Below are 26490 nucleotides of genomic sequence, written 5' to 3'. Positions count from 1 at the left end.
TTCAGCCAGTTCGCACCACTTTAGGAGAACCGGTTGTTAACCTTCGGAGCAGTTTGGTGAACTGGAGAACCAGTTGTTAAATTATTTGAATCCCACCATTGGTTGTGACTTGTCTTTCACAGTAATCTCTCCTGGTGTCTGCAGCCTCCCTGACTTCGCAAATTTCTACTGAACACCACAAGGGAACCACGAGAGAAGTCTTTCTTTGTTTTTTGTTTTATTCAGATCAGAAAGTGTTCAAGACAATGGGACGTTGTGTACAATGTAAGTCAACACCAGCACTTTCCAACACCTAACAATTATAAAATCAGCTCAACAATACATTCAAATTACATTCTTCCAATTCTAAATCATCCTGAGAATGAAGCAGAAGTATAATAGTCTCTCTCACAGGTGAACAACATCTTTAAAAACAGATTTTGACACAGCATCATGGGCTACAAAATACAATGAAAAATACAGCCTGATCTGTTCATGCTAAACCAAATGAGTCCCATGAAGTCCAATTAAGCATATTTCCAGATAAATATGCATGGAACTGCACATTCAGAAATAAAATTGACACAAATTACCATTTGTAAAGTCTATTCATGACTTCTAAATGTACATCTGTACAATTACATTTGCATTTGCAAATTTTATGGAAACCTGTATCCCCTTTCTCTTTTTTCCTAGGAATGTATCCGTCTACTTCTATTGAATTTCTTTTGAAATTCCTACAGGGAACTGGGATAATAGTGCCTAATTTTGGTTACTTTGGTGGGCTTTGTTCAACATATAGAGGAGTGGTGCTCCAAAAAATAAGAAAATAGAGTTCATTGGGGGAAGGGTTTCATGAGTTTTAGGGGGTGAAATGTGCATCTTAATCATTTGGAAGATATTATCTCTTAAATACCACCCCATCCCACCCCTGAATTCAATACCGAAGTACTCAAAAATGCAAAAAAAAGAGGAGGATCTTTGGCACCATCCACTTCGAGACCGGGAGGGGGAGGGAGGGGTGTACAGAACTGATGCTGGAGGTCAGGACATGTTGGGTCAGACCACAATTTTTCACACCTGAATTATAGGATCACAGAAGACCACAACCTATTCACTGCTCCTTCTTTTAAAATGCTTACTTACAAGCTACTATATTAAGCTTTTCCAATCTTCCCAAACCAACGAGCTATAATAATGTAAAGGGAGGACATGTCAGTTAACGAAAGCCTTCCAACCCTTCCTTGAGGGAACAGATTTGCTTACCCTAGATCATCTAAATTTACAAAATCCCAAATAGGCCAAGTAGTTAATATGAAGTGGAAACTCTTCCAAATAGTTACTTAGAGCTAGACAACCACCAGTCTACAATATTTGCCTGTCATTCCAAATCTTCCAAGTCATACAACTTTTTGTAATTGATGACTTGAATTGAGATTCTGTCTATTCCTATTGTGTCCAAGTGGTTTTTCAGATTTTTGGTATGACACCAAATGCACTGACCACTATTGGCACCACTTTCTTTTTCCACACTCTCTTGACCTCTGTTTGAAGGTCTTTATATTTCCTATATTTTCTAGTTTTTCCCGTTAATCCTTCTATCTCTAGCCATTGCAATGCCAAGTATCCACACTTGTTTCTTTGTAACTACACTGAGATCTGATTATAGGCTAAATCAGGGGTGTCAAACTCACGGTCCATGGGCCAGATGCATCACACACTGGCCATGCCCAACCCTGGTTTAGTGAAGGGGAGGGAGTTACAATACATCAGGTGATGACGTGACAGCACAGGTTTGACACCCCTGGGTTCAATGATGTTGATTGTAGTGTTTCCTTAATGTGGTGTAGTGATTAGGGCAGCTAGCTCTGGCTAAGGATTTCTGAAAGTTGAAATCCACACTAGTTGCTAAGGTTGAAAAACACTGGATTAGGGTGTTGGGAGTGTTCCTACGGGGAGGCAAGTTCTAGTCCACCCTTGGACATAGAAGCTTACTAGACAATAAACTAGAGTTACTTACGCTGTCTCAATCCAGTGTACCTCATAGTTGTTGTATTGGAGAAATATATGTACGGATGTTATTTATGCCACTTTGAGCTTTGGAAGAAAATCAGGATGTAGCTCTAATAAACGCATGTTGTAAATATGAGTGTTAACGGTTTTCTTAGACTTTTATATTGTTACAGTTTGTGCCATTAACTAAAATAATTTTCTGAGCATGCTGCCAACAGATTGATGGATCCCACCTCATTCAAGATGCTACAAATCACTTTAGGATGTAATGAGATCTCCTGATCCTTTTTATTTGTAGAACTAGCACAGCTTCCACCACAGAGAATAGCACTCATTATGCCAAAGAGCGCTGCCCCCTTCTATTCAAATGAATGGAGAATCCCACCCAGGGGTGAAAGGGTATGATATTTATTTCCAAAGTCTACTTTATGGCAGGTAAAGGTCAATTTTGACATGGTCTTGCCTTTCAGAGGCCTCCTTCTTTCTTAAAGTTACAAGGTCTGGGCAGGAGAAAGGGAATCCTAGCTCATCACCATTGTCCAGGGAAGAATGAGTTCGGAGAATGAAGGGAGAAAATTGCAAAGCAACACTCGTAGGGTTAAAGTCACCAAAAATGCAATGAAGCAAGGTGAGATTCATCTTCAAAAAGTGAATCAGGAGGTGTCAGGGGCTGTACCTCCGCCCACCTCAACCCCTGCTTTTCTGTTCCAGGAGTGTAGCCATCAATTACCTTTTCTTTTTGGCTAATGACTCTAACTAATTAGGAAGCCCCTTCCCTACCATGTACATAAGGATGGATGGATCCTGCTGAAGAGTCACGCCAAACTTGTTGCTTCATTGGCAAATGATGCAGTAGGAAAGATGACCTTAGTGATTCTATGGAGCACCTTAAGTTCAATGACTTATAAGTTCAATGACTTATGCTAAAGGAGAGATGGGGGATCTAAAGGAGAGAATGGGGACTTCTAAACATACATGTTTTTGGGTTGATTTTTTTCTCCCGTGGTCCTCTTATTTTACCAGAACACCCATTTGTTGGGGGAATTGGGGAATTCTGTGTAAGTGTCTTACCTCGCTGGAGGAGGGAAAGGGAGGGACATGGCCTCCACTCTTTTTTGTATGCAAGTAGGAATGCACGGTTGCACACAGGGAATTTTGGCTCCGTTTTTTTGTATCTGCTCACTTCATGGCTGATCTCCTCACCTCTGTCTCACAAATTCCCATTCAACCCCAATAAAGTGGCATAAATGAAGAAGATTGCTTTCTGCACGTTTATTTGTAGGCACAGAATCTGGCTTTTTCTGCCATATAAGCCAGGAGGCTGTTTATTATAATGCTAACAGATGCTCTTTTCCTTTCGCCCCAAACTATGTTATTCTAAATCTTCAAAATGTTTGTTTTAAGTATATTTGACGAAGTGGACTGGAGTTCAAGAAAATGTATTATGCCGTATCCATACATTAGGCTTTCAGGAAACTACAAAGCTGTTTATTATTTTTTGCTGAGTTTGAGTTTCTCTAATCAATTGTTTCTGGTGAACAAATGAAGAAAATGTAACTGTTTAAGAATGATGGAGGAATACTGAATATCCTATGGCTTCCTTATATTTTCATTTTAGTCATCTGAAATCTTAATGTAAAGATAATACATCCCGTTCTTCTGAAAGGTTTTTCTTTCCTTATTATTTTTTTTTTTTACACAGAGGCTCTAATGCTTTCCTTTTGAAATCTCTGAACCAAACTGAGAGGTGAAAAGTCTGTGGATTTATCTATTCATTCACTCGACAAATGAACCAATAAACCATAATTTGGTTTCACTTTGTTTCCTCCTTCCTTGATCTCTAATTTTTTCTCCCTTTGGTTTGATATTCCTGAACAGAGTCTTGTCTGAGATTTTCATTGTGGAGAGGCCTTGCCCAGCCACAAAAGAACATTTTTAATGTATGGGGGGAGGAAGTGTGGGAAAGTGGGGGGAAACCGCTGTGATAATAAAAGCCAATGTGGGATTTGCTTCTGGAGTCCTGAAAATTGGGACCCTCCTTCCTGAACAAGGAAGAAAAGTAGGCAGCCTTTTCCCAGACCTCCCACCTCCACCCAGACTCTGATCAGTGGAAGGCCCTCTGACAAAGAAAAATACTCAGACCATGACAGCCTAAGCTGGGCCCTTCCTCTTTCCTTTTATGTTGCTCTCCATCCTAAGGTGATGCCTTTGAATGCCAATAAGGAAATTGTTGGGCGGCTTCAGACAGCCGGCCATTTCTTTAGATGTCCAGTCTCCTGCCTCTGTGGAGGGAGGGAGAGCCCATCAGGTAGGCTACAGCGGCCCCCGTGAATTTGGGTGGTTGCACCTGGCCAACTAGGAGCCCCGAACAATATTCACCACACATGGGCTTACAGTGGAACAAATGAGCACACAATAGGCCTTTATGGCTGCTGCCACTAATCAACGTGGTGGCAGTCTGGCATTGGGATTTAGGAGCGGCACGGCAAGAGAAGTTCACGGCAAGAGAGGACAGAGTCTCCTGAAGACAAGGGCAAGGCTGGGAGGGGGAATGTCCAGGCTACACAGCAAGAACAAAGCAATTCTGAGGACTATCCCACTGGCTACATTAGACTTCAGCTGCTTATCCTTAGGAACTGAAAGGCACCCCCTTTCTACTGCAATTGCTGTTAATAAAACCTCCAGTCCCCATGCCTTTTCTTCTCAGCAATTCAAAGGTAATGACCATTTACTAACAAAATTTGTTCTTGGCTAGATTTCATCCCATAAGCCCAGGGGTCGGCAACCTTAAACACTCAAAGAGCCATTTGGACCTGTTTCCCACAGAAAACACCGGGCACCACAAAGCCCTTCCTGTGCCTGATTATTTCCTGAGTGACCACAGAACTAGCCTATGTAGTTGAATTAAATGTTCTGTTTTCTTCTGAAGCTTTTCTTTTCTTGGATTTATCCATGGTTAGCCTACCGGGGGTCGAAAAGTTCAATAAATCACATGCCAGCGGATATCACACATTGGTGGTTGTGACGCATATTTTGAGCGACAGGGAGCTGCGGCAGAGGGAAAGAAAGAACCACATGGGACTCCAGAGCTGTCGGTTGCTGATCCCTACCATAGCTGCACCAGACTTCTTTGTGTTTACCTCATGCATTCACTGAGCATTTGGGTGCTTTCAGGGAAGGTTCTTACCTTGGCTACTGGGATGTTTGGAATCACCAAAGAATTTGCCGTTATTAGAACTCCGACACCTGTAGCTGAATTAGGAAATGAAGCAGTGCTCTTATGAACCTACTGATTTTATGTGCTACTTGTGGAAAAGCTATCTTTACTTTTGCTATACATTGGAAAAAACATTTTGTAAGTTATTCCTATGATGCATCTCTATTATTTTCCATTAATTTCAGTACTGGTCTAATATATTAATGCAGTTGCATTGATTGTATACTGTGCCAAACAGGACAATTTAGTGAATCTGTACCAGTGTTTTTAAGAACCTTTTTTCAGAAGGACTTCTTAAAGGATAAATGCTTCCAAACACCTTTCAGTTCTTCCATATGAATGGCTCCCAGCAGTACCAAGAAAAGAAAAGAGACAGGTGGGAGGGCGAGGAAGGGAAAAAATTACACCTGGAAGGCATCTGGATCCTGGTCCATGGATCAGCACCAGTCTACAGCATGCCAGAAACCAGGCTGCACAAACAAGCAAGACCCCATCCGTGGGATGCAGGCAGCATACGAAACCATGCTCCATCCGGTCCATGGAAAAACCTCTCCACAGAACAGGTCCCTGGTGCCCAAAAGGTTGGGGGTCATTGCCTTGTAAGATTCCATGAAAAGAGCAAAACAAAACAAAAATCCTCATTGAAACTTTACCAGAAACACCCTTCTCTCAGGTAAATCCTATCCAATCATTCTTCATTAGTCACATACAGCACATATATAAAACTCATGACAAAATCTTTCTGTTGATATAAGCTAAAATTCCAAATAGAATGGAAATTTAAAAAATTAACTAATTTCTTTTATTAAAGATTATCATGCAACAAAACCTTATATATTTTGTCAGTATGTCTTCAAGCTGGTCATCTCCCTTCAGAACCTTCAGAACGAGATCAGATTAAAGATTATCATACAAGATTATCATAAACTGTTATATCTTTAAATGCTGAAATGAATGGGAAGTGGGCTCCTATTCCATTTATCTTGGATGTATTACTTATTCTTAAATGGTTGGCCTATTAAATACTCAATCCTTAAATCTTTGAACTTCCAAACATTTCCAAACCCCCAAATTGCTGTGGTATTCTCTAAATGAAAGCAATTTAAGTTATTATCGAGGAAAGGAAAGAAATAATAAGTGCAAGTCTGAATTTGTATCCAAATTCATGTGGATGGCAACTGATTCAACATAAAATGCCATTGTTTAGGCTGTTGTCTATAACATGTTTATCTCACTCTCAGAAACAAATACTATGTTTTACATTGTTGTTTTTTAAGAATCCCTATTAGGATCTGGTGCCTTTTTCATTTTCTAACTTGCAACTTGAGCATTATTTTCATGATTTAGGGACCAATCCTGTGGGAGTGAGACTCACTGCTGTTCTTGTGATGGGCTACATAATTTTTTTCTGCAATGTTGATTTCACTTTAATTCCTATTTGCGCAGTCACAGAGCATGCAAAGCAAGGGCTCTGATTTCATCCAACAGTAACTGAAATGGGCACAAGAAACAGGGCTTTTTTTTGTAGTGTGGCTGAGGAAATTCCATCCAGAAGATCTTTTAAATAATCAGATGCTCCCAAGCTATGTAAGGGTTTCAAAGGTAAACAGCAACATTTTGTATTATGTTCAGAAACCAGCCACCGTATAAAAATATATGCAAGGGGAAGATTTAATATTACATTAATAGACTCTGTTCCATTCCAATGCTTGGTCCCTATCAGGCCACTCTATCAGGCCAGTCGCCTACACTGGTTCAGCAGCTGTGCATCCATTGCAGCATCTACTTCATCCATACCAACAATGATAGCATGTACAGGATTCGGTGAGGTTCACTTCTTAAGTAGAAATGCATAGAACTACCCCGGTTAAATACATGCCCAATAGTAAGAGAACACCAAAATGTTACCACTGATATGTGTAATACAACTGACTCTGATAAGCAATAACAGGGAAGAAAAGAATAATTATTACGGGCAGTAACCTTAACTGCAGTAACCTAAAGTATTTAATTTGTGTAATGGATTGTGGTTTCTTTTTGCTTCTCTCACTGCATTTCCTCATTAGTGTTTTAAATTCTGCCAATACGTAATTACTTTTCCAGGCTCAAGGGAAAACTAGAAAACTAGTTCTGCTGAACACATTCAATTGTTTTCCTAATGAATCTTTCCTGATATAAAAGTGAGTGCTGCCCAAAACAGAGTGTAAGAAATATATCTGGTATTCTGAGGCTGCAACACAAGAATTATCGTGGGATTTTTTTTTTATCAATGTAATGAAATGCTGCATTTGAACCTCCCCAGTGCTCTTCTGCTTGCTGTGACTGCAAAGGAAACAATGAATGTTCTCCACATTTAGTTGAATGGGGACCCAAACTTCTCAAAAGTACTAATATGAGGTGCAAGATCATGAGCACACAGGTGCTTATATACATCCATGGCCCACACACAGGCACACACACAGAGTCTCTGCTGCTAATGGCTGGAAATTTTGGCATGCATCAAATCCAACTAGGCCAGAAACATGTCCAGCAAAAGCAATGGCCTCTCACAGCATCCTATCACTCAGATTCTTTTTTTTTTGCAAAACTTGGGGTTCCTCTGCTTTTCTTTCAGACAACAGCATAACTTTATCCCCTACAGAACAATCTCCTGTTGTGTATATCTGGAAATAGCTCTTTGCTCTTGTAAACAGTTCAAATGACTTCACAAAGGACGACTTTGGCCAATCCTGACATCCAGGAGTCCCAAAGGGTCCCACTCATACCCAGCTCTGTCCAGCATGCAGCTGTTCAAAGTCATTAAAGGGGATTGGATATGCAGGCACTGTTTTTAACTGCTCCGTTGCCTGAACATTCAAGTTGCTCAAGACCTGCATCCAGAGGGTTGACAAATCAAGGTCTTCACACAACACACAATCTGCAACCCTCCTGACTCTTGGGAACAGCAAACAGCAAAGAAACAAGTTCAGCTAGAACCTGCCCCTTAGCAACAGTGGGTGCACCAGATAGTCATAATAGAAGTGAGAGTTTCTCTCGATCTGCATAAAACCATGGCAGCAGGATCACTGCATTCTCTTATTGCTACAGGTGTCCTTATGCATTGGAGACATAGGAACTCACAAGCACAGTGCAAGTCAAAAAATTAAGAAAGGGAAACAGCTCCAAGATAATTCTCTGCACGTGCCTATCCCATCCACGCTGTTATCTCGCATATTGAAGGCTTTGTATTTTCCTTCAGTTCTGTGCCTTCTTTAATCTTTCCACCAAACTCATAAAAAGTGGTGACCCCACTCATCCCCTTATTTCAGCTGAGCCTCCCTACTGCCAAGTCAAGTATTACTGTTTGTTCTCAAACTAGCCCCAAAAGACATTTCCATAAATTTGGCATTTACTTCCAAGCTTCCATGGACCGATGGAAACATTCATTTAAAGAAGAAAAGAAAAATCTAGGTGCTTAAATTTCCCAAGTCCAGCAAATCATTAATAGTACTGGCAACATAGCGTTACTGCTGGATCACCAAATGTTAGAGTAATTTTAGCCAACAGAAACAAATTAAATTTCTTGGCCACTTGACCACCAAACTTTGCAGCACTCTTCAACTCTGCAACACGCCAAAGGAGGAGGAGCACCAGGGTAGATCAAACACCCCTTATTTCTAACTCCTTCAAATTTGTTTTCAGAGGTTCCTCAGCCTTCTCCTTGAGGGGGCATGCAGAAGACTCTTCAAAGATAAAGAGGATTCTATTCCAGTGATTGTATGCATTTTGTTGGATGGGATCTGCTGGACTTCACCCAATCCATTAAGGTGGCAAGCAGAAAAATGTCTCCCCACTCTCCAATATAAACTATACAAGTGCCCCCCCCCCCCGAAGCTGAAGGGCCTGCCAAGTGTGGGGAGGGAAAAGTCTGATCATGAACTCCTAAGAATAGGATTGCAGTAAGACCTAGCTGGTTGATACCTGACTATTAGCAGAGCCAAAAGTAATATTGGATACTGGTGAAAATCTCACAAAAAGGTATCAAAACCATGGCTGAGAGGCAGATCCTTTTGCCTCTTGTGCGTAACTTAATTTGCTCTTGCCAAACCAATCCTTTCCAGGCTAGATAAGTCAAAATATCAGATTATGACTCCCATCACCCAGGGAATGCTGTGAATATCTGAAAGACACTAAGATAAGAAAAAATAATCTAAATCAAAAGATCTAGCTTATTATCAGACTTTTGGCTAAGATTAGCCTTTCTTATTCTTATAGGCGACCTTTTAAAGATGCTGTAAGGTGTATGCCTTAGATAAGGGGTGTCAAACGCAATTTCACTGAGGGCCGCATCAGCATTGTGTTTGACCCCAGGAGGCAGGGTGGGGGTGGCCAGCTATACGTCATTCATGTCAGGGGTGCCTGGGTGGCCCAAGAGCTCTGCCAGAGAAAATGGGCTGTTTCCAGGGTGGCTCTGCGAGTCGGATCCGGTCCCCGGGCCTTGAGTTTGACACCCTACCTTAGATCATCATCAGCATGAAGCTATTAGCTCAATGCCATCCTTTATTTGAAGCAACGAAGAGCCATCAGCTTTTAAACCACACAAATTCATCCTGTCTCATCCTGTTGTGGGATGTTTTATGCCCACACCCATGCAAAAGTGCACACATCTTTTATTATGACAACAAATCAGGGAGGAAAATTAAACTGAGAGTTGATGATCACTCAATTATTTTTTATGGCTGAGCAGACCTTTGAACCAAGGGCTTCCAGTCTCAATCGTATGGTCTTAACCAATGAAACAGTCTGGTTCTCGGTCTTTTTGTTTTTCCTCGGAGAGCAATAGGCACTCATTAAAATGCACGCATTATACTCTTTAAAACTTCTTGGCTTTACCAAAGTCTCCAGATGAATTAAAGCCTCTGTGCAGCATGTACAACGTTCTCCCTCATCTCTGGTTATTGATCATGAGATCCCTCAGAGAGCCATTTCAGATAATGGAAATGTAAACTCAGTGGCATCTTAAGATTAGTGTATGATGACATCATAGTTTAAAAGCTGCCAGCTATTGATGGGTATCACAGATTATGCTATCTGCACACCTGTTTGCATAAGCCGGCCAATAAATAAACCACAATTGGCTGGGTTCACAAAACCGAAACCATGCTTTACAAACTTGAATAATTGGCTTCATGCAACACGTCAAACTTTAAGTAAAGAATCATATGATAGCCTAGTGTAATATAAGAATACAGGCAGTATCCATCCTGCCTGTCTTTGGAAACTTTTACAAATATTGGGCTGGCTGCTGTTACAAAGACAATAGTAGACTGCCACAATGCTCATGTGAGAAGGACACCATCCCCGTTCTTTGCAAGCAGAGATAGTTGCATTTGGCCTAGCTATCTCACTTCCTTTTTTTTTCTCCTTCCTGTTTCAAAACTGTTCTCTTCTCTTTCCTCCCAATGACGTCTAGTTCCCAACTATACTGGTGCTGGGACATATCAATCAAGACTACTTTCCACTCAGAAAATCATCATCATCATCCCCATTAACTAAATTTCTTGATTTTTTTTTCTGGGTAGCTTAGGCAGCAATTACTAGGGCTGATATTATACTTTTCATTGATTTTCAAGCGACGTGGGTGGAGGGCAGTGACGAAATTGCTGTGGATTAGATCCATTGCAAAATGTTGGGAGTTATCTGAATTGTGTTTCGATGTAAGTAGAAAAATCCTAGCTACAATCAAGAGAGAATCAAGTAATGGATGCAAAAATATTTAGGAAGCTGGACAAGTTAGGTTAACTGCTGATCAGCAAACTACCAGGTAACAGGCAGTCAGTGTATAAAACCCTTCCCTTAAACATGTTTGCTTTGCTGGCATAACTCCTATGGTTTGATGGGAACCAGTATAAAACTAATGTAGACGCTTTGGGAAACAATCTCAAACTGTCTGTATTAATACAACAGAGGCCTTTTAGCAATAATTTAATGTCCCTGACATAAATCTAAGCTAAACGTAGTCTTCATGTCAGTTCACCAAAGGCTAACCTTTTCTCAAGATAATCATTGTATTAAAAATCCACCCCAACTTCTCCTTCAACCTCCAATCTAGTCATCCAACTCAAATCAATCCAGAAAGGGCAGACTGCAAAGTGGGTAACTGAAAAAAACAAAACACAACTAGCAGCCATGTGGCTGTGCTTTCATCGTCTCACTAAGGCAGTCCCACACTAACTCAAAGCTTCTGAGCAAAACTAATAAAATGTTTTGGCTTTGTAAAGGAATAGCTATTATAGCAGGCCTCTATTGAAAGACAAGAAGACCAGAAGACGAATGACGGGAACCCATTTCTCACATATTTCTTTGTTTGATCAAATGACTGACAATAAAATCCTTCCCAAGGATTAGATCTCCCAGGTCCTGCCTCAACACTCAACTTTTGTTCAAGGAACCGGACTTCTATTCTCCTATCTCCCCCACCCCACCTCTTTAAGCTAAGGATGAAGTACAGAAGAGCCTCCGGCTGGAACCTTGATTGCTGTCATTGCTGCTTTGGGATCCTAGCTTTCTTTTCATTTTTTATTTCTTGAAAACACCTGGTTCTTTGCTTTATTTACAACCACCACCACCCCTTATTCTGCAGGAACCAATGGCAACATAAGAATGGTTGCAGGAGTTGGGTAGGTCTAATTTAATGAAAGGAAGGACTAAGGGTAACATAATAGATGTGTTCCAATATTTGAGGGGCTGCTACAAAGAAGAGGGGGTCAACTTTTTCTCTAAAGCACCTGAGGGCAGGACAAGAAGCAATGGGTGGAAACTAGGAGAGAACCAGCCTAGAACTAAGGAGAAATTCTCAGAGTTAGAGCAATCAATCAGTGGAACGAATTGCCTCCAGAAGATATAGGTGCTGCAACCCTGGAGGTTTCTAAGAAGAGATTAGACAGCCACTTGTCTCAAATTGTATAGGTCTCCTGTTTGAGCAGGGGGTTGGGCTAGAAGACTTCCAAGGTTCCTTCCAGCTTTGCAATGATTGATCTTCATAAATGAACTACATAAGGGTATAAAAAGGGAACTCATCAAATTTGCAGATGACACCAAGCTGGGGAGAATTGCCAATACTTTGGAAGAAAGACTCAAGATTCAGAAGAAACTTGACAGACTTGAGCAGTTCATAAAAAGTAGGGTTTACTTTACTTAGGCAGGAAAGTAAGCTTGCCACCAGAAGTCCTGGGTGCTGCAACACTGGAGGTTTTTAAGAAGAGATTGGAGAACCATTAGTCTGAAACAATATAGGGTTTCCTGCTTGAGCAGGGGGTTGGGCTAGAAGACCTCCAAGGTCCCTTCCAACTGCTGTTCTTCTGTTAAGCTTCGCAGTAGCCCTGCGAAGTAGATTGAACTGAGAGGCAGGGATTGGTCAAAAGTCAGCCCATCCTACCCAGGAGATAACGAAATCCAATGAGAATTTGAAACTGGGCCTCCCCCCCCCCCACCCAATCCTCTTTCAGCGCCTGCCCTCTGAGGAAGAGAAGAAAGAAGGACACAGAGGCTGACTTTTCATTTCTTCAGAGTAAATCCGCCTGTCAGATCTCCTGTGCACGGAATGTTGCATAATCAGCACTAAATAAAGTATGGTTCTAATAGTAGGAAAGTACAGAGAGTTTCCCTCTCCTCCCCCTTCTGCCCCCGCCCTCCCCTTCATTACTTTATTACTTTGGAAAGCTTGAGAGCTCCAACTGTATAAATGCCAATAACTTCCCAAGTTTTTTAAGGCTCCTGCTGAAGTAAGAGATCAGATTTTTAGCAAGTGCTTTGCAGGCAACCAGCCAAAAGCCTTCTGATTCACTAAAAGCAACGAGTGGACAAGAGGGGGGGGGAGGGGTCCGATAAAAGTTGGCGAGGGAGGAGGGAGGATTAACTTCAGTTACCGCACAAATTAAAAAGAGAAGAAGGGGAGGAAGGGGGGGCTCCTTCCCCCCCCCCTGCCAAGTGCGCCCATTTGCCGTGCGCAAACGCCTCTCCTTCCAACCGCAAACCCGTTTCCAGCCAAGCTCGGAGAGTCGCTTTCTGCCGCTTTTTTTCCCCTCTCGCTCTCACTTTCCCTTCAGAGTCCCGTTCTCGAGTTGTTGGGAGTTTTTTTTTTCCTCTTCCCTACTCTGACTGGATGGTGGTTTGTTGGTTTGGTTTTTTTCCCCAGGAAGGTAAAGGCTACGGCGCCGCTTTCCGGCTCGCCGGATGACTCAAGATTTCTCTCCTCCCCTCTCCCCGGGGATTGAGCTCCTTCCCAACGCGTAGAAGAAGAAGAAAAAGATCCGCAAAGAGAGGGGAAAAGCCCGGCAAACAGGTGCATTCCGGCCGCGAAGAAAGGAGGTCGGACTGGAAGCCAACCGGGAAAGGTGCGGCCGGCGGAGCTGCGCCGGAGCAACTTGCGCGGGAAGGAGCGCCGCAAGGCTGCCGGGGAGGCCTCCGGGGGCGCAAAGCACCTGCTCTGCCAAAGCTCTGGAATCGTCCCGATCGCGGGGCGGGGCTGTGCTCGCACGTGTTGCGTTTACCTCCGTGTCCAGCCGTCGACCGAGAAGGAGAGCCCCTCCCTCCCTCTCTCTCTCTCTCTCACTCACACACAAACACACACACTTTTTGAAAAAAGCCCGGCCGAAATCGTGGATTATCTTGAAAAAGAATGGGATCGACTCCACCGAACTACGGTACCCTCCACCGTCCTTTTTTTATTCGTTTCATTTATTTTGTAATTCTCACCTCACCTCACGTCCCTCACCTCGAGCGACAGGTATACGCCGAGAGTAACGCGGCGTTTCTAAGCTTCCTTCCTTTTCCAATCTATCTCGCGCGCACCCACACAGCCCATCCTTCCCGCAGCCTTGGCTGGTGTCCTCTTAAGAAACGGAGGTGTGTGCGCGTGGGAGGTGCGGGGAGAGGAACTTGCCCTATTCGATTCCATTGTCGGTCGCCCTCCCTCCCCACCCCACCCCCGGCAGGTTTTGAGGAACAAACTTCGACGCTTTCAAAGCGGAGCCGACCCAAAACTGCAACCGCACAAACGTCCCCCCACCCTTTCTCCATCCCTCCTCTGCCCCCCCCTTCCCTCCCTTCTCCGGGCCTCCCAGAACAGAAGCTCCTGCCCGCACCTTCCACAACGTTTGCGGCGGCTAACTTTTCCTTCTCACCTCGTCTCTCAGGCCCTTCGCAAAAAAGCCCTCGCTACCAAGGAGGCTCCTGCCGTCCACCAGCCGGGTGGGAAGGAGCGGCCGGGCGGAGTGGCTCCGTGGTGCGGTGGAGGGGGGGGGATAACAAACGCAGGAGGTGCTTTGATTTACACTTTGCGGCTCCGGTTGAAAAAGAAAGAAAGTTCGGGGAGCGAGAGGAGCCGCTTTTCGGAGCCGAGGCTTATCCGCCGAGTTTACTTGCAGGGCAATGGTAGAATAAATCCCAAGCTGCCGTATATATACCAAACGCCCGGGACTTTTGACACGGGAGCTCTGTATGAAAGGTGCCCCCTCGGTTATGCCCCAAATCCACGCCGGCGCTTCAGAGGAACGGAAAGAGTTGGGGGGGAGGGAGAGTCAGAGCTGGGAAGAGGAGGGGGGAAACAAGGCGCTTACCTGGACTTGGATGCAGAGCAGCAGGTAATGTAACCACCTGGGGAGAAAGGAGTGAGAGAGAAAAAGATCAGAGGGGAAACGGCGAAACTTCGACCCACGCGGGGGTGGCTTTGTTTATAACGGTGGCGAGGAAGACCGTCAGAGCCGGACCGCTTTGTTTTCCTCAGGGGAAAACCACCGCCGCGCACCCCCACCCCACCCCGCCCTTTCACACCCCACCCCACTCCCAGCCGCCGCAATAGACCCGAACCACCCAAACCGAGACTTTGAGAAAGCAAAAAAGGCAGACAGGCAGGCAAGCGCGCGCCCCGGGAGGGGGGGGGGGGGAGAGAGAGAGAGAGAGAACGCCACTATCCTTACAGGCAAGTGCAGGCGGAGAGCGGGGAATAAGACATCGCTGAGTGAGGTGGAGCGGCTGGGGTTGGTCAAGTGGCTTCAAGGCAACGGCGTCAAATCCCCCGTCGCAGGCTGGCCATGGGCAGGGTCCTGCTCCGGGAAGCTCCGCCGCTTTCCAGCGATCTCGCTTGGCGCTCGGCAGCAGTGAGGAGAAGTTGAAAGCCTGCCTGCTTTGCCTCCACCGAATGACTCCCTTAGACATCAGCTCTCCTCTTCTCCCCCCCACCCCACCACCACTCTCTCCTCCTCCTCCTGGTCTGGGGATGGATGTGTGTGTGTCTCACTCCCTCTCTCCCTCTCTCTCTCTCTCTCTCGTGCTCGATCTCTGGAGCGGCAAAGGTCCTGCTTGATTGTCAGTAACTTCCAATCGTCAGCAAACAAGCCAGCCCCCCGGTCGCCTCTCCCCCCCCCCTTCTCAGCCTATTCTCCCCGTCTCTTTCTCGGATCCGGCTGCTTGCCCTGACCAAAAGAGCAGCCTTAGCGATCCAGCCTGCGCTTTGGCGCTCAAGGATGGCTCTCGGATCCCGGCGGACTCCCCGCCTTTCTACCCTTTTCTCCTCTTGATTGAGCGCAGCCTCCGGCCAGCGCAAAACTGCCCCCCGTTCCCGGCGACGTCGGGCAGGTTCCCGGCGAGGGCATCCAAGAGGAAGAGCCGAAGGCTTGCTCGGCCAAGGACAACCCGAATGGGGCCACCGGCCTTGCCCCGCCGCCGCTTCAGCGCCTTCTCCGCCTTAGCCTCCCTCTTGTCTTCTCTCAACATCCTCCCCACCGCGCGAGAGAGCGCGCATCATCGGCCAGTGAAGGGAGGTGCTGGCTGCTGCTTGCACTTGCTGGAGGCGAAGGACAATCGAGAAGCCAGCTGGCTGCCGGCCCCCGCCTCCCTCCAGTCCCGTGGCGGGTGTGGAGCTCCACCTGGGCAGCCAAAGGCGACCGCAGCAATTCGGGGACAAAGCGAGCGTAGCCAAGGCTTCTGGTGCGGAGAAGCGGGCGGCTGACAAGCGAAACCGAGGCTGGGGCGGTTGGAAGGAGGGGAGAGAGAGAGAGAGAGAGCGCTCTCCTGGGAGGGCTGTTTGCCCGGATCGATGGTCCATAGTGGCGAGCTATGAGCCTTCCAGACATTTGCCAGCCCAATTGAAAAGGTGATGTTGGACTAGCCCAAAACTTTGGCTCCGTTTGGTTTACCCTTAACCCCGGGCCTGTCTGCAATAGCAGCGCACTTCGCAATCCAAAATTAAGAAGAGAAGAAGGGGCTGGGAGAAGGGAGGATGTTTTTTCCTCCCTAGGTCTGTCCTCTTTCCTTCCTTCCTCTCTTAGAATTTGCCGGTGTATCTTGAACATCTTTCCTTACTAGTGGTTTAAAACACCATTCATGGAAGCGTCCCTGTCCCTAACTACAGAACAAACATGCCTTGCAGCACTGAGATCATTTTTTGCTGTGTCTCCTGTGGCTGCCTTCATCTCATTCTTAGTCCATAAGTGAGACGGGCTTAAGTTGTCCTTAGCTACGCTGGTATTAAATAGCTTTCCTTCTTTATTCCAACACTGTCCAAAGACCGTGTTGATTAGCCTTTGTCACTCTCTCTGCCTTAGGAGGAAGTTAATTGGCTACAATGGCCTTGACAACTGAGGCAGCCAAGGCAGAAATAGGGATCAGAAATCAGAAGAGCAAATGTCATGCTGCTACGGTTTTGATAACGATAGATGGCCACAACTCAATAAAAAGAATGGCCACCGTAAATTAGGTTGACTGGGTAGTGCCTTCTGTCCCGTGACCCTCCATGCTAGCCAAATGCCTGGCACTCTTTGAGTGCTGATGCTTTCAGACCAAAGGCCAATCAAGGTGACTTGTACACACACTTTTCCCATGATCTATGGGAGAAAGCTCATTATTTTCCCAAGACATCCCTTGGATCTGGCCTTCCCTTCTCCAGAGGGATAGGAAAGAACACTGGTTTTTCACTCTGTCTGGCAGGACCCAATCAGTTTAAGCAGGGACAATTAGTCGTTCTGGAATAAGATTGACCAGTTTAAATCCTAGGCTAGAGACAAGATGGGGCCAACACTGGTATTGCCTGTATGGTCTATAAATTGTGAGTAAGAAAAGAGTTTGATAAATACCATGATACAAGAGGAGCTCTTTCTGTGGCTAGGTATAGTAAACCAGCCCTGCTATGTTGGGAGGACAACCCACCACTTCAATTTATTGAGCAGGGTCCTGAAGTCACCCCATCTTTCCAAAGGACAACTAGGAGCAGTAAAAAAAAAAAAACCTTCACTGTTCTAAGAGGAAGCTACTAAATCAAAGGAAGTTGCATGGCTGTGTGAAGGGGCTCCTTACTTCACTTATGTTGGAGCCCAAGTCAAAATCTGCAAACCCAGGAACCTCCTGGGCTGAAACAGAAACACTTCTTGGATGGAGAGCCTGTTAGAATCGGTTTGTCACTGGAGAGGAGACAGTCTCAGGAAGTTCTGAGCAGAAGGAACTCTTGGTGTCCCATCCTGAGGGGCCCTGCTTCAGCTGGAAATCCCAGTTCCTTTTGCTTGCTGAACACGAGAGGAAGCTTTGCTTCTGCCTAGGCTTTTTTTTTTTCAGCTGACCTGGAAATTAAAAGTCTCAGATCAGGTCATCTTTTAAGAGCAGGCCCCAGCTCTGTCTAAGCTCCTTTCTTCTGCCTCCTTCACTCTACTGCCCTTCCCTCACCAGAAATGCCATTGCCCATTATGGAAGCATCGCCATGTCCCTGCAGATTTTAACAAGAGCAAGTTGTTTTGCCTCTTCTGTACAGCACTGGATAACCTGTGATCCTAATCCTTTGTGGAAATCCCCTCATTGAGATGGCCAAGGAAAAGAGTTGGCCAATATTTTGAGGTACCTAACATTTTAACAGGAATTCTTTATTAAAATAGATCTGAAATTAGCCCCACTCTTATGTATGATGTGACCCTATCCTCTGTGGGTGTCAGCTGTTTAAAAAATATTACGTTCAGTCCTCAACCAGGAAAGGTTATCCATTCCTTATTTAAGGGAGTAACTCCTTAGGAGCAGATTAAAATTTATTTGTCTGTCTCCTGTGCCCCTCCTCCCATCCCCAGCCTAATCTTGTATGTTAAAAGACCTATTCGTTTTTTCAGCTAAATTAGGGAGATTTTAAAGTGTGCATTTGCCCAACATTCAAACCAATATACCAAAATCATGACTGTTGTTTGGAAGCATCCCAGTAGAACTGATAATATAACTAACACTCAGTGTTATACAGTGAGTGGATAATATTTTGATAAACCTGGATTCAAATCCCTGATTTCGGCTTCTTGCTGTCATTTTAGACTAAAGTTTTCTATTTGTAAAAAAAAGGGGGGGGAGGGGAGTGGCAAACACATTTGCACTTGTTTAGAGCAATACATGTACTTTTTCACAAGAAATGAATCCGGCCGTGCTCACATCCTCACTTCCCCACCACCACTCACCCACCCAGTTGCCCATGGATTCTGATTCACTGCAGGTCTCAGTGAAAACTATGACTGACCAATCATACTAGTTGTATTTAAACCAAACTTCATCTTCTATTGGAAGAATAGATATCTTTGTGTAATATATGGGTGGGATATACATTTGCGTCTTTTAGACACTGGCACTAAAGAGCACATTTGAGCATCTCATTCATAGTCCTTTGGAAACATATTACAGATGTCTCAGCAGATATCCAAGGTAGTCAGCTTCTAAAAAAAACAAAGTTTCAGATTTTATTTTCCTAGCTGCTGCTCACCTGCGTTTTTATATAGCACTCTCAAGGAAAGATGGGATGTGTCTCAAAAGTTGTGGCTATGGCATGAATTAAAACTTCCATGGCAGGTTAAGAAAGTGTGGTTGAGTCTCTACTTAAGAAGGGGATGGATATGACCTACTCTAGGGTCACATTTGAAGGAAGAACACAGTAAGGAGCAGTAAGGAGGTTAAGGTGTAGTACCTGAGATTGTAAACAGCTCCTTTATTTATGGAGTGAGGTGTGGAGATTCATTAGCTTCCTTTAGCACACACCAAGAGTGCCACAGTTTTAATTTGATCCTACCAACATATAATAGGGAAATAGCCTAAATCAAGCTGTCCTATTCATACCACTTCCAGATGTGTTGGGCTTCCAGCTCAGTATTGGACATCTGGGAACTGAAATGCTACACATTTGAAAGCTACCAAGTTGATATGACCAATAGGGAGAAATGGCTTAAGCTGGGAGGAAGAGACCTGTAATAGTGCTGCCTTACCTTAAAACAATATGAACATATAGTTTTATATGTGTGGGGGGAGGCAGTAGTGTTGGAAAGAAAGTTAGGCATGGTGAGTGTCTGAAGGGCAATTGCAATCCAATCTCAACAAGTCAATTGAACCTGTGTAAGCAATACCACTTCAAACGTCAAGTAAGGAAGAACCAGAAGAAGGGGCTGAAGAAGCTTCTTGGATGAGAAGCGAAACATCTTCAAAGAAAAACCACAAAGTCCAGTTGCCTCTTGAAAGAGCATCTTTGGGACAACCATGGCCTGGATGACTGAAAATCTCCATAGGCAAGTAAGGAAGAGTTAACGTACTCAGTTTGGATGATACAATTTGGACAGAGGTTGACAAATGGAATGTGTGAGAAAGCCAAAGGAAAAAGGAGAGAATCTAGCAATAGTTGCAAAGACTGCCACACATTTACCTCCAAGAAGCAATGCTAGAATGCTAGCACTCTCCTTCTATAAGCACACTAAAAAAAACTTTAATCTCAAGAAGAAGTCAAGCCAAGGAGAAAGCACTGGATGACTTTCTTGTTTCAGAAAACACTGTAATCTCTTTAACCTGCGAAGACTGCATTTTATTCAAAGGATACCTTGAATTCGTTGGACGCCTGGTTGAATACTGGGCCATGCCCATCTTGAAATAACCAGATTGAGCACCAGACTGATGATTGGCAGAATCAGTGGATCAGAATATAGCAACAAGATGCTCTGAGGATAGTTTTCTTACAGAAGATTAGTAGAAGAACATTAAGTCCCAGCCATCCTAGGAAAGGTGGCCTGTGTATCAATTCAAAGAGGCATTTCAATACCTAATTAGTCCAACTGATCAAGGCACATCCTTGTGTCAGTACCATCGATGTGTAAACATTGACAAGATCTTCAGGATAATCTCCCATTACAGGTCCTTTCTTCTATATTTGGCTTGGGTGTCCATTTCCTAGTTGGATTTTGATAGGACTGTTTTCCATGTTTATGCAATGTTCTGCTTTGATCCAAATTTGCATTACTTGTTTTGTCAAGTTTTTTGTTTTATATATTTTACTGATACAAGCCATGTGTAGGGAAATTGGCACAGGATTGTAGAAAAAAACCATGCCTACTTATGTACAATTAGCATGATGTTGGTTTTACAAAGCTATTTTTTTAATTGCTGCTGTTGCCTCGCTGAGATATTATTCGGCTGTCTCTCTCTCTTTTTTTTCTCTCTCTCTCCCTCCCTCCCTCCACCCTCTCTTACTCTCTTTCTCCCCCCTGTGTTTTCAAGAACAAAGTTTTTTTTTAAAGTCAAAGGAATTTTCCCACATCCCAGCTGTTTTCCACCAGTTGCTGGTCTGAAAGAGTTTCCAAACACTTCGCTTGCCATCTAGTGGTCAAGTAATGGAGGTGAAAATAGCATTTTGCAGCAAATAACTTGCATTTGCTATTTGAGGAAAAGATCCATTCTTTTCTTTTTGAATCAGCAACTCTTATGAGAGCCAAATTTGAAGATATTTACACTGAGGGCAAAGGTTTATGGCTCCATATCTAAAATATGGAAGAAAATAGGTTGCATTTGTTTGTTCCTTTTGGAGCAGAAAAGTCTTTTTAAGGATAAACATATCCTATATTTATTATAGGCCATAATAAATTGCTTCTCAGTTAGAGATAAATGATCTAGTATGGCACAAATCATACCACTTTTTCAAATGATATGATTTAAGAAATTGCATAGTTACTTGGATTGTCCTTCATAATTTACATATCTTTGAGCAGGGGGCTGTTGCTAATATAAAGTAAGTTTCATTAGCACAAACAAAGATCACCCTGCCAACAAAAGTGTGTATAGTCAAAGCTATGGTTTTCCCTGTTGCAATGTATGGTTGTGAAAGTTGGACCATAAGAAAGGCTGAGCACCAAAGAATTGAAACCTTTGAAATATGGTGCTGGAGAAGACTCCTGCGAGTCCCTTGGATTGCAAGGCGATGAAACCAGTCAGTCCTAGAGGAGATCAACCCTGACTGCTCTTTAGAAGGCCAGATCCTGAAGAGGAAACTCAAATACTTTGGCCACCTAATGAGAAGGAAGGACTCACTGGAGAAGAGCCTAATGCTGGGAACAATTGAGGGCAAAAGAAGAATGGGACGACAGAGAATGAGGTGGCTGGATGGAGTCACTGAAGCAGTAGGCCTGAGTTTAAATGGACTCTGGGGGATGGTATAGGAAAGGAAGGCCTGGAGGAACATTGTCCATGGGTCAGACACGACTTCGCAACTAACAACAACAATAAAGATGATAAATCTCTGATGGAACTTTTCAAAGTACTGCAAACAGCTCTGATATCTTGAGATAAATCAGAAAAGCAAATAATTTGGGAGTATTAAGCATGGTGGAAGTGTTGAGAATCGAATGTTGGTTTTCATTTAAGAAAAGGCATCCTTAACAGCAAAATTGCAAAAACAATTAAAAGGACACAACAGTTGAATAAAACTAATTAGAGTCATTACTAAAATGATTTAACACTATACTATGTAGCTAAAGAGAATATGTGCAAATCTAAAACAAATATGCCTGTCTATTGATTGACTGATTTATATTTGGATCTTGCTTCTCCACCAAAACTGTTATAACAATATTGTTTGTAAGTAAAAAACTATTAAAAGTTCATTATAAAATTAGAAGTTGATAGTGGAAACATCAATATTGAAATAGAGACTTTATGTAGAAACGCTGAACTACCAAAGAACATTACTTATTAGGTTACATTTTTGTGTCTGTTTATAGGCGTTATTAGGGGGACACGGTGGCTCAGTGGCTAAGATGCTGAGCTTGTCGATCAGAAAGATCGGTTCAAATCCCTAGTGCCGCATAACGGAGTGAGCGTCCGTTACTTGTCCCAGCTTCTGCCAACCTAGCAGTTCGAAAGCATGTAAAAATGCAAGTAGAGAACTAGGGATCACCTTTGGTGGGAAGGTAACAGCGTTCCACGCACCTTCAGCATTTAGTCCTGCCAGCCACATGACCACGGAGATGTCTTCGGACAGCGCTGGCTCTTCAGCTTTGAAATGGAGATGAGCACTGCCCCTTAGAGTTGGGAACGACAAGCACATATATGCGAGGGGAACCTTTCCCTTTTTATAGGTGTCATTAAATGCTATTCAATTGCTTTCCTATTAAGCAAAATCCACACAGCCATTCAAAAACCACTTCTTCCTTTAGGAATCACTTCTATTCTGGGCAAAGTAAGCGAGCAGTGCCTTCATACAATAATATTTCCTGTGAAGTCTTAATTTCTAGCGCTGTTCCTTTCTGTGTGGTAAATTGACACTAAACAAGTTGGATTTTAAATTAGTGTCACTCTCTTGAGAAATTACATTTGTTACAGGCAACATTAATTTGCATAACAGCACCAAATGCTGAGTGTGAGGTCAACTTCAACTAACTAAATTAATGAAAAGGAGCTTTCCGTTTAACAAAAAAGTCACATCTTGTACTTCAAAAACATCCTACTGATTCTATTTAGGAAAACAGTAACACAAATATTATGTTCAATACTCAAAGCAACATATAAAGGTAAAGGAGTCCCTGCTAATTTTACGCCGCTCGTCGTAGCTGACTGTAGGAGGCGGTGTTGATCTGTTTCTAGGCCATTGAACTAGCACTGTCCGAAGACGTTTCTGTGTCACACTGTAGCAGCAGTGCAGAGTATACAGCAAAACACAGCATTGTTATCTTCCCACCATAGTGGTACCTATTTATCTACTCGCATTTGCATACTTTCAAACTACTAGGCTGGCAGGAGCTGAGGCAAGTGGCGGGAGCTCACTCCATCACAGAGGGATAGGACTCAAACCACTGGAGCACAGACCTTCTCTGGCATCTTAAGACACTGAGCTATCGCACCTCCACCAAAACAACATATGAAGCACAATAAATGTTTTCAGCTTTAAAGGCCATTTCTTTTGCTGGAATAGTTACATTACCTAGGGTAAGTCCAGCAAGTCGTTGCAGCCAAACTGACAACAGTTAAGAAATTTAAGTATTACTAGATTCAGGTTCTCAGGAAGCTCCTAAAACTCTTGCTAACTTCTGATTATAATGAATAGAGCCACAAAAAAACATTTTTGAAAGAAGTGGTTCAAATTTTATATGGGCTCAGCACCATTTTGTTCATTTTTTCCCAGGCTTCCACACAAGTCTAAAAAATAGGACCACTGTTTTAGGAGTTATATTATGTTTCATGCATGCATTCCATAAAGCAGTGGCATTGTTTCTTTTCAAATTCCTTCCTGATAGGTTACTCCATAAGTGCAGATTTGATGTATATAAATCACACTGGCGCAGCAGTTGTGATATTTTCCTTTTAAGAGATAAATCAATGAATTCTTCAAACAGCCTGGGGTTTTAAACTGTTTTTAAATTGTCCTTAAATATTAATTTTTATTGGGTTTTTACAATTGGGGTATTTTAAAGTTGATTTTTAACTGTCTATTGATGTAATTTGTTTCCTCCTCCGTGTATGTATGTAGGTATGTTGTGTATGTATGTACGTTTGGTGTTGTTATATATTTTTTATGTTTTATGCTCCATTGTACGCCGCCCCGAGTCCTACTTGGAAAGGGAGCGGCTAATAAATCCAAATTTATTATTATTATTATTATTATCCCAAACAAAAATGTACTATACAGCTGCGACCACTTGCTTCAACTTGGATAACAATTTAGTATGAACAAAAGCTTTCATTTTTCTCCCAGACGATACCAATCTGGTTGTTCTAGAAATGGCCCAGAAGTTTATCCTTTGAACTATGTATTAGTAGTGACATTCCAGATTATCTAAAATGAAGCAGGCACATGAGCGCGGTGGACAAAACCCAGGAATATTTTCTAAAAGATCCTTTTGGGGAGAAAGATAAGGAAGATAGATAGGAACGAACTAAGTCATTAAGGAAACAAAGAAAACATGTCACCTAAACCAGAAAAAAGAAGTTGGGCTTGAGACATGGGAAATCTCTCCCCAAATCCCATCAACAGCTACCAGACTTGAAAATCAATAATGCAAGAGTAGCTGCCAGACTTGAGGATCAACAAAATAAGAACTTTGGTGAATAAGAGGCTCTGAAGCCCATCCTCTCTTTGAGTCCTTAGATTCAGATTTGGTGGTTTCCATTCATCTTCCTTGTACTTACTAGCTGGGGACACATGCTGCAGAGGCTTAATGATACAGGAACTGCCAGCCAAAAATGGTCTGCATTCTGGCAGTTCAAGCCCAGCTCTATGAGACAGAGTGAGCTCCGTCACCTGATCCCTAGCTCCTGCCACCCAGTTCAAAAGCATGCGGTGTTGAGAGTAGACAAATGGGTGCCATTTTAGTGGAAAACAACTAGCTGTGTTCGTGTGTGCTGAGAGTAGAAGTTGGTGCTGGAGTCTGCCTGGGTGCAAGGCATTGCGACATGATGCGGGATGAGGGAAGACTAGCCTGGAGCACTCGTCAGTTGGGGTAAAACTAATTCACCCCCTGTGGTGCACCAAGAATAGGCAGGTAACAGAAAGAACTAGAATTCTAAGCTGTCACTCTAAATTCTAGAATTCTAAGTGTCTAGCAAGTGTAGATTTCCTTGACAAATGCCATACCCTCGATAATATTACCTACTAGCCTAGCTGAAGTGTGTGTGGAGGAGTGTATGTGTGCATGTGTGGAAGAGAAAATATAAATTATAACCAGCAAACTTTTGCTGTTATATTTACTGGGTCTCCATGTAGCTAAAGAACTGGTTGTGCCTCAGCATTCAGTTGAAAGGGATCCAAGTGTGGTTGAGGTGGGATCTTTGGTGCTCTTTGAGCTTGGTTTTCTCGCAGGTATTTTATTACTAAATTAGTTAACACCAGCAGTATAATGTGATACCTAGTTTAGTAATGAAATGTGAGAAAATACTCAACCTCAGAATGCAGACAGGTAACAGAAACCAGCTTCCCTCAGAACAAGTAGAATGGCGTGAAACAATATGGATTCAATAGCTCTTTTATTTGTGTGTGTGTGTGTGTGTGTTGCATTTGTGCTGATAAATAAAGGGATAAATATTTGGGCATACCAGGGGTTGTAACACAAATACGTATATACATATACATATGTGTGTGTGTGTGTGTTGTATTTGTACTGATAAATAAAGGGAGACTAGTATAGATCTATTTCAAGGTCTCCCTTTATTTATTTATCAGTACAAATACAACACAAATATAAAGGGGCAACATTAAAAATAAAAATATGGTTTTCTGCCTGCATGGTCTTCTGTGATGAGGCGAAGGACAGAAAGAGGGAGTAGTAACCTTCCTCCCATATTTAGGCATACCAGGGGTTGTAACACAAATACATATATATGTGTGTGTGTGTGCCTCCCTTTATTTATCAGCACACACACACATATATATATATGGCAGCACACACACACATACACATACATACATACATACATATATATGGCTAGCTGATGAGAGCTAAATAGCTTGAAATAGATCTATACTAGTCTCCCTTTATTTATTTATCAGCACAAATACAACACACGCGCACACACACACTCACACACATATTATGTATGTATGTATATATATATATATATATATATATATATATATATATATATATATATATATATATATATATATATATATATATATATATATATATATATATATATATATATATATATATATATATATATATATATATATATATATATATATACACACACACACACACATACACACACACACACACACACTTCTTCCTAGCGGATTCCTGCAGGTGCAAGGTCCACTATTCGGATCATTCAACACCACCATCAGCTGCGTCTCCAGGGCACAGGCCCACAGCTTGCATCTTTGTTGATGGTGTCTTGCCATCTGTTTTGGACGCCCATGAGGTCGCCGGCCATTGACTTCTAGTTATACATTCTAGTTAGTATATACAACTTTTTGTATATACTGATATTACCTAAAAGGATAGGACTCCACCAGTATAAAAAGTAGAATTATCATTCCA

At 43.0% G+C, this 26490-nt stretch overlaps 1 protein-coding gene across 2 annotated transcripts in view; it reads right to left on the bottom strand.

The window, feature by feature from the left end:
• Window positions 1-15351, bottom strand: part of FGF18 (fibroblast growth factor 18) — a 152420-nt gene extending 137069 nt beyond the window's left edge. Inside the window, exons 1-2 of one of the 2 annotated variants that reach the window (XM_081944688.1) lie at window positions 15169-15351; window positions 14809-14845 (exon numbers count right to left, since the gene is read on the bottom strand). In XM_081944688.1, the coding sequence (XP_081800814.1) occupies window positions 14809-14845; window positions 15169-15203 (72 nt within the window). In that variant the 5' untranslated portion in view covers window positions 15204-15351. Of the gene's footprint in view, window positions 1-12385; window positions 12496-14808; window positions 14846-15168 lie in introns of those variants that run through there. The other variant, XM_081944689.1, reaches the window with a different exon arrangement.
• Window positions 15352-26490: the final 11139 nt, after the last annotated feature.

The sequence above is a fragment of the Natrix helvetica genome (genome assembly GCF_964273705.1).
Source record: "Natrix helvetica genome assembly, chromosome: 2".
NCBI lineage: Eukaryota > Metazoa > Chordata > Lepidosauria > Squamata > Natricidae > Natrix > Natrix helvetica.
Note: the sequence above shows the minus strand (reverse complement) of the source record. Positions and strands in the feature narration are given on the sequence as shown.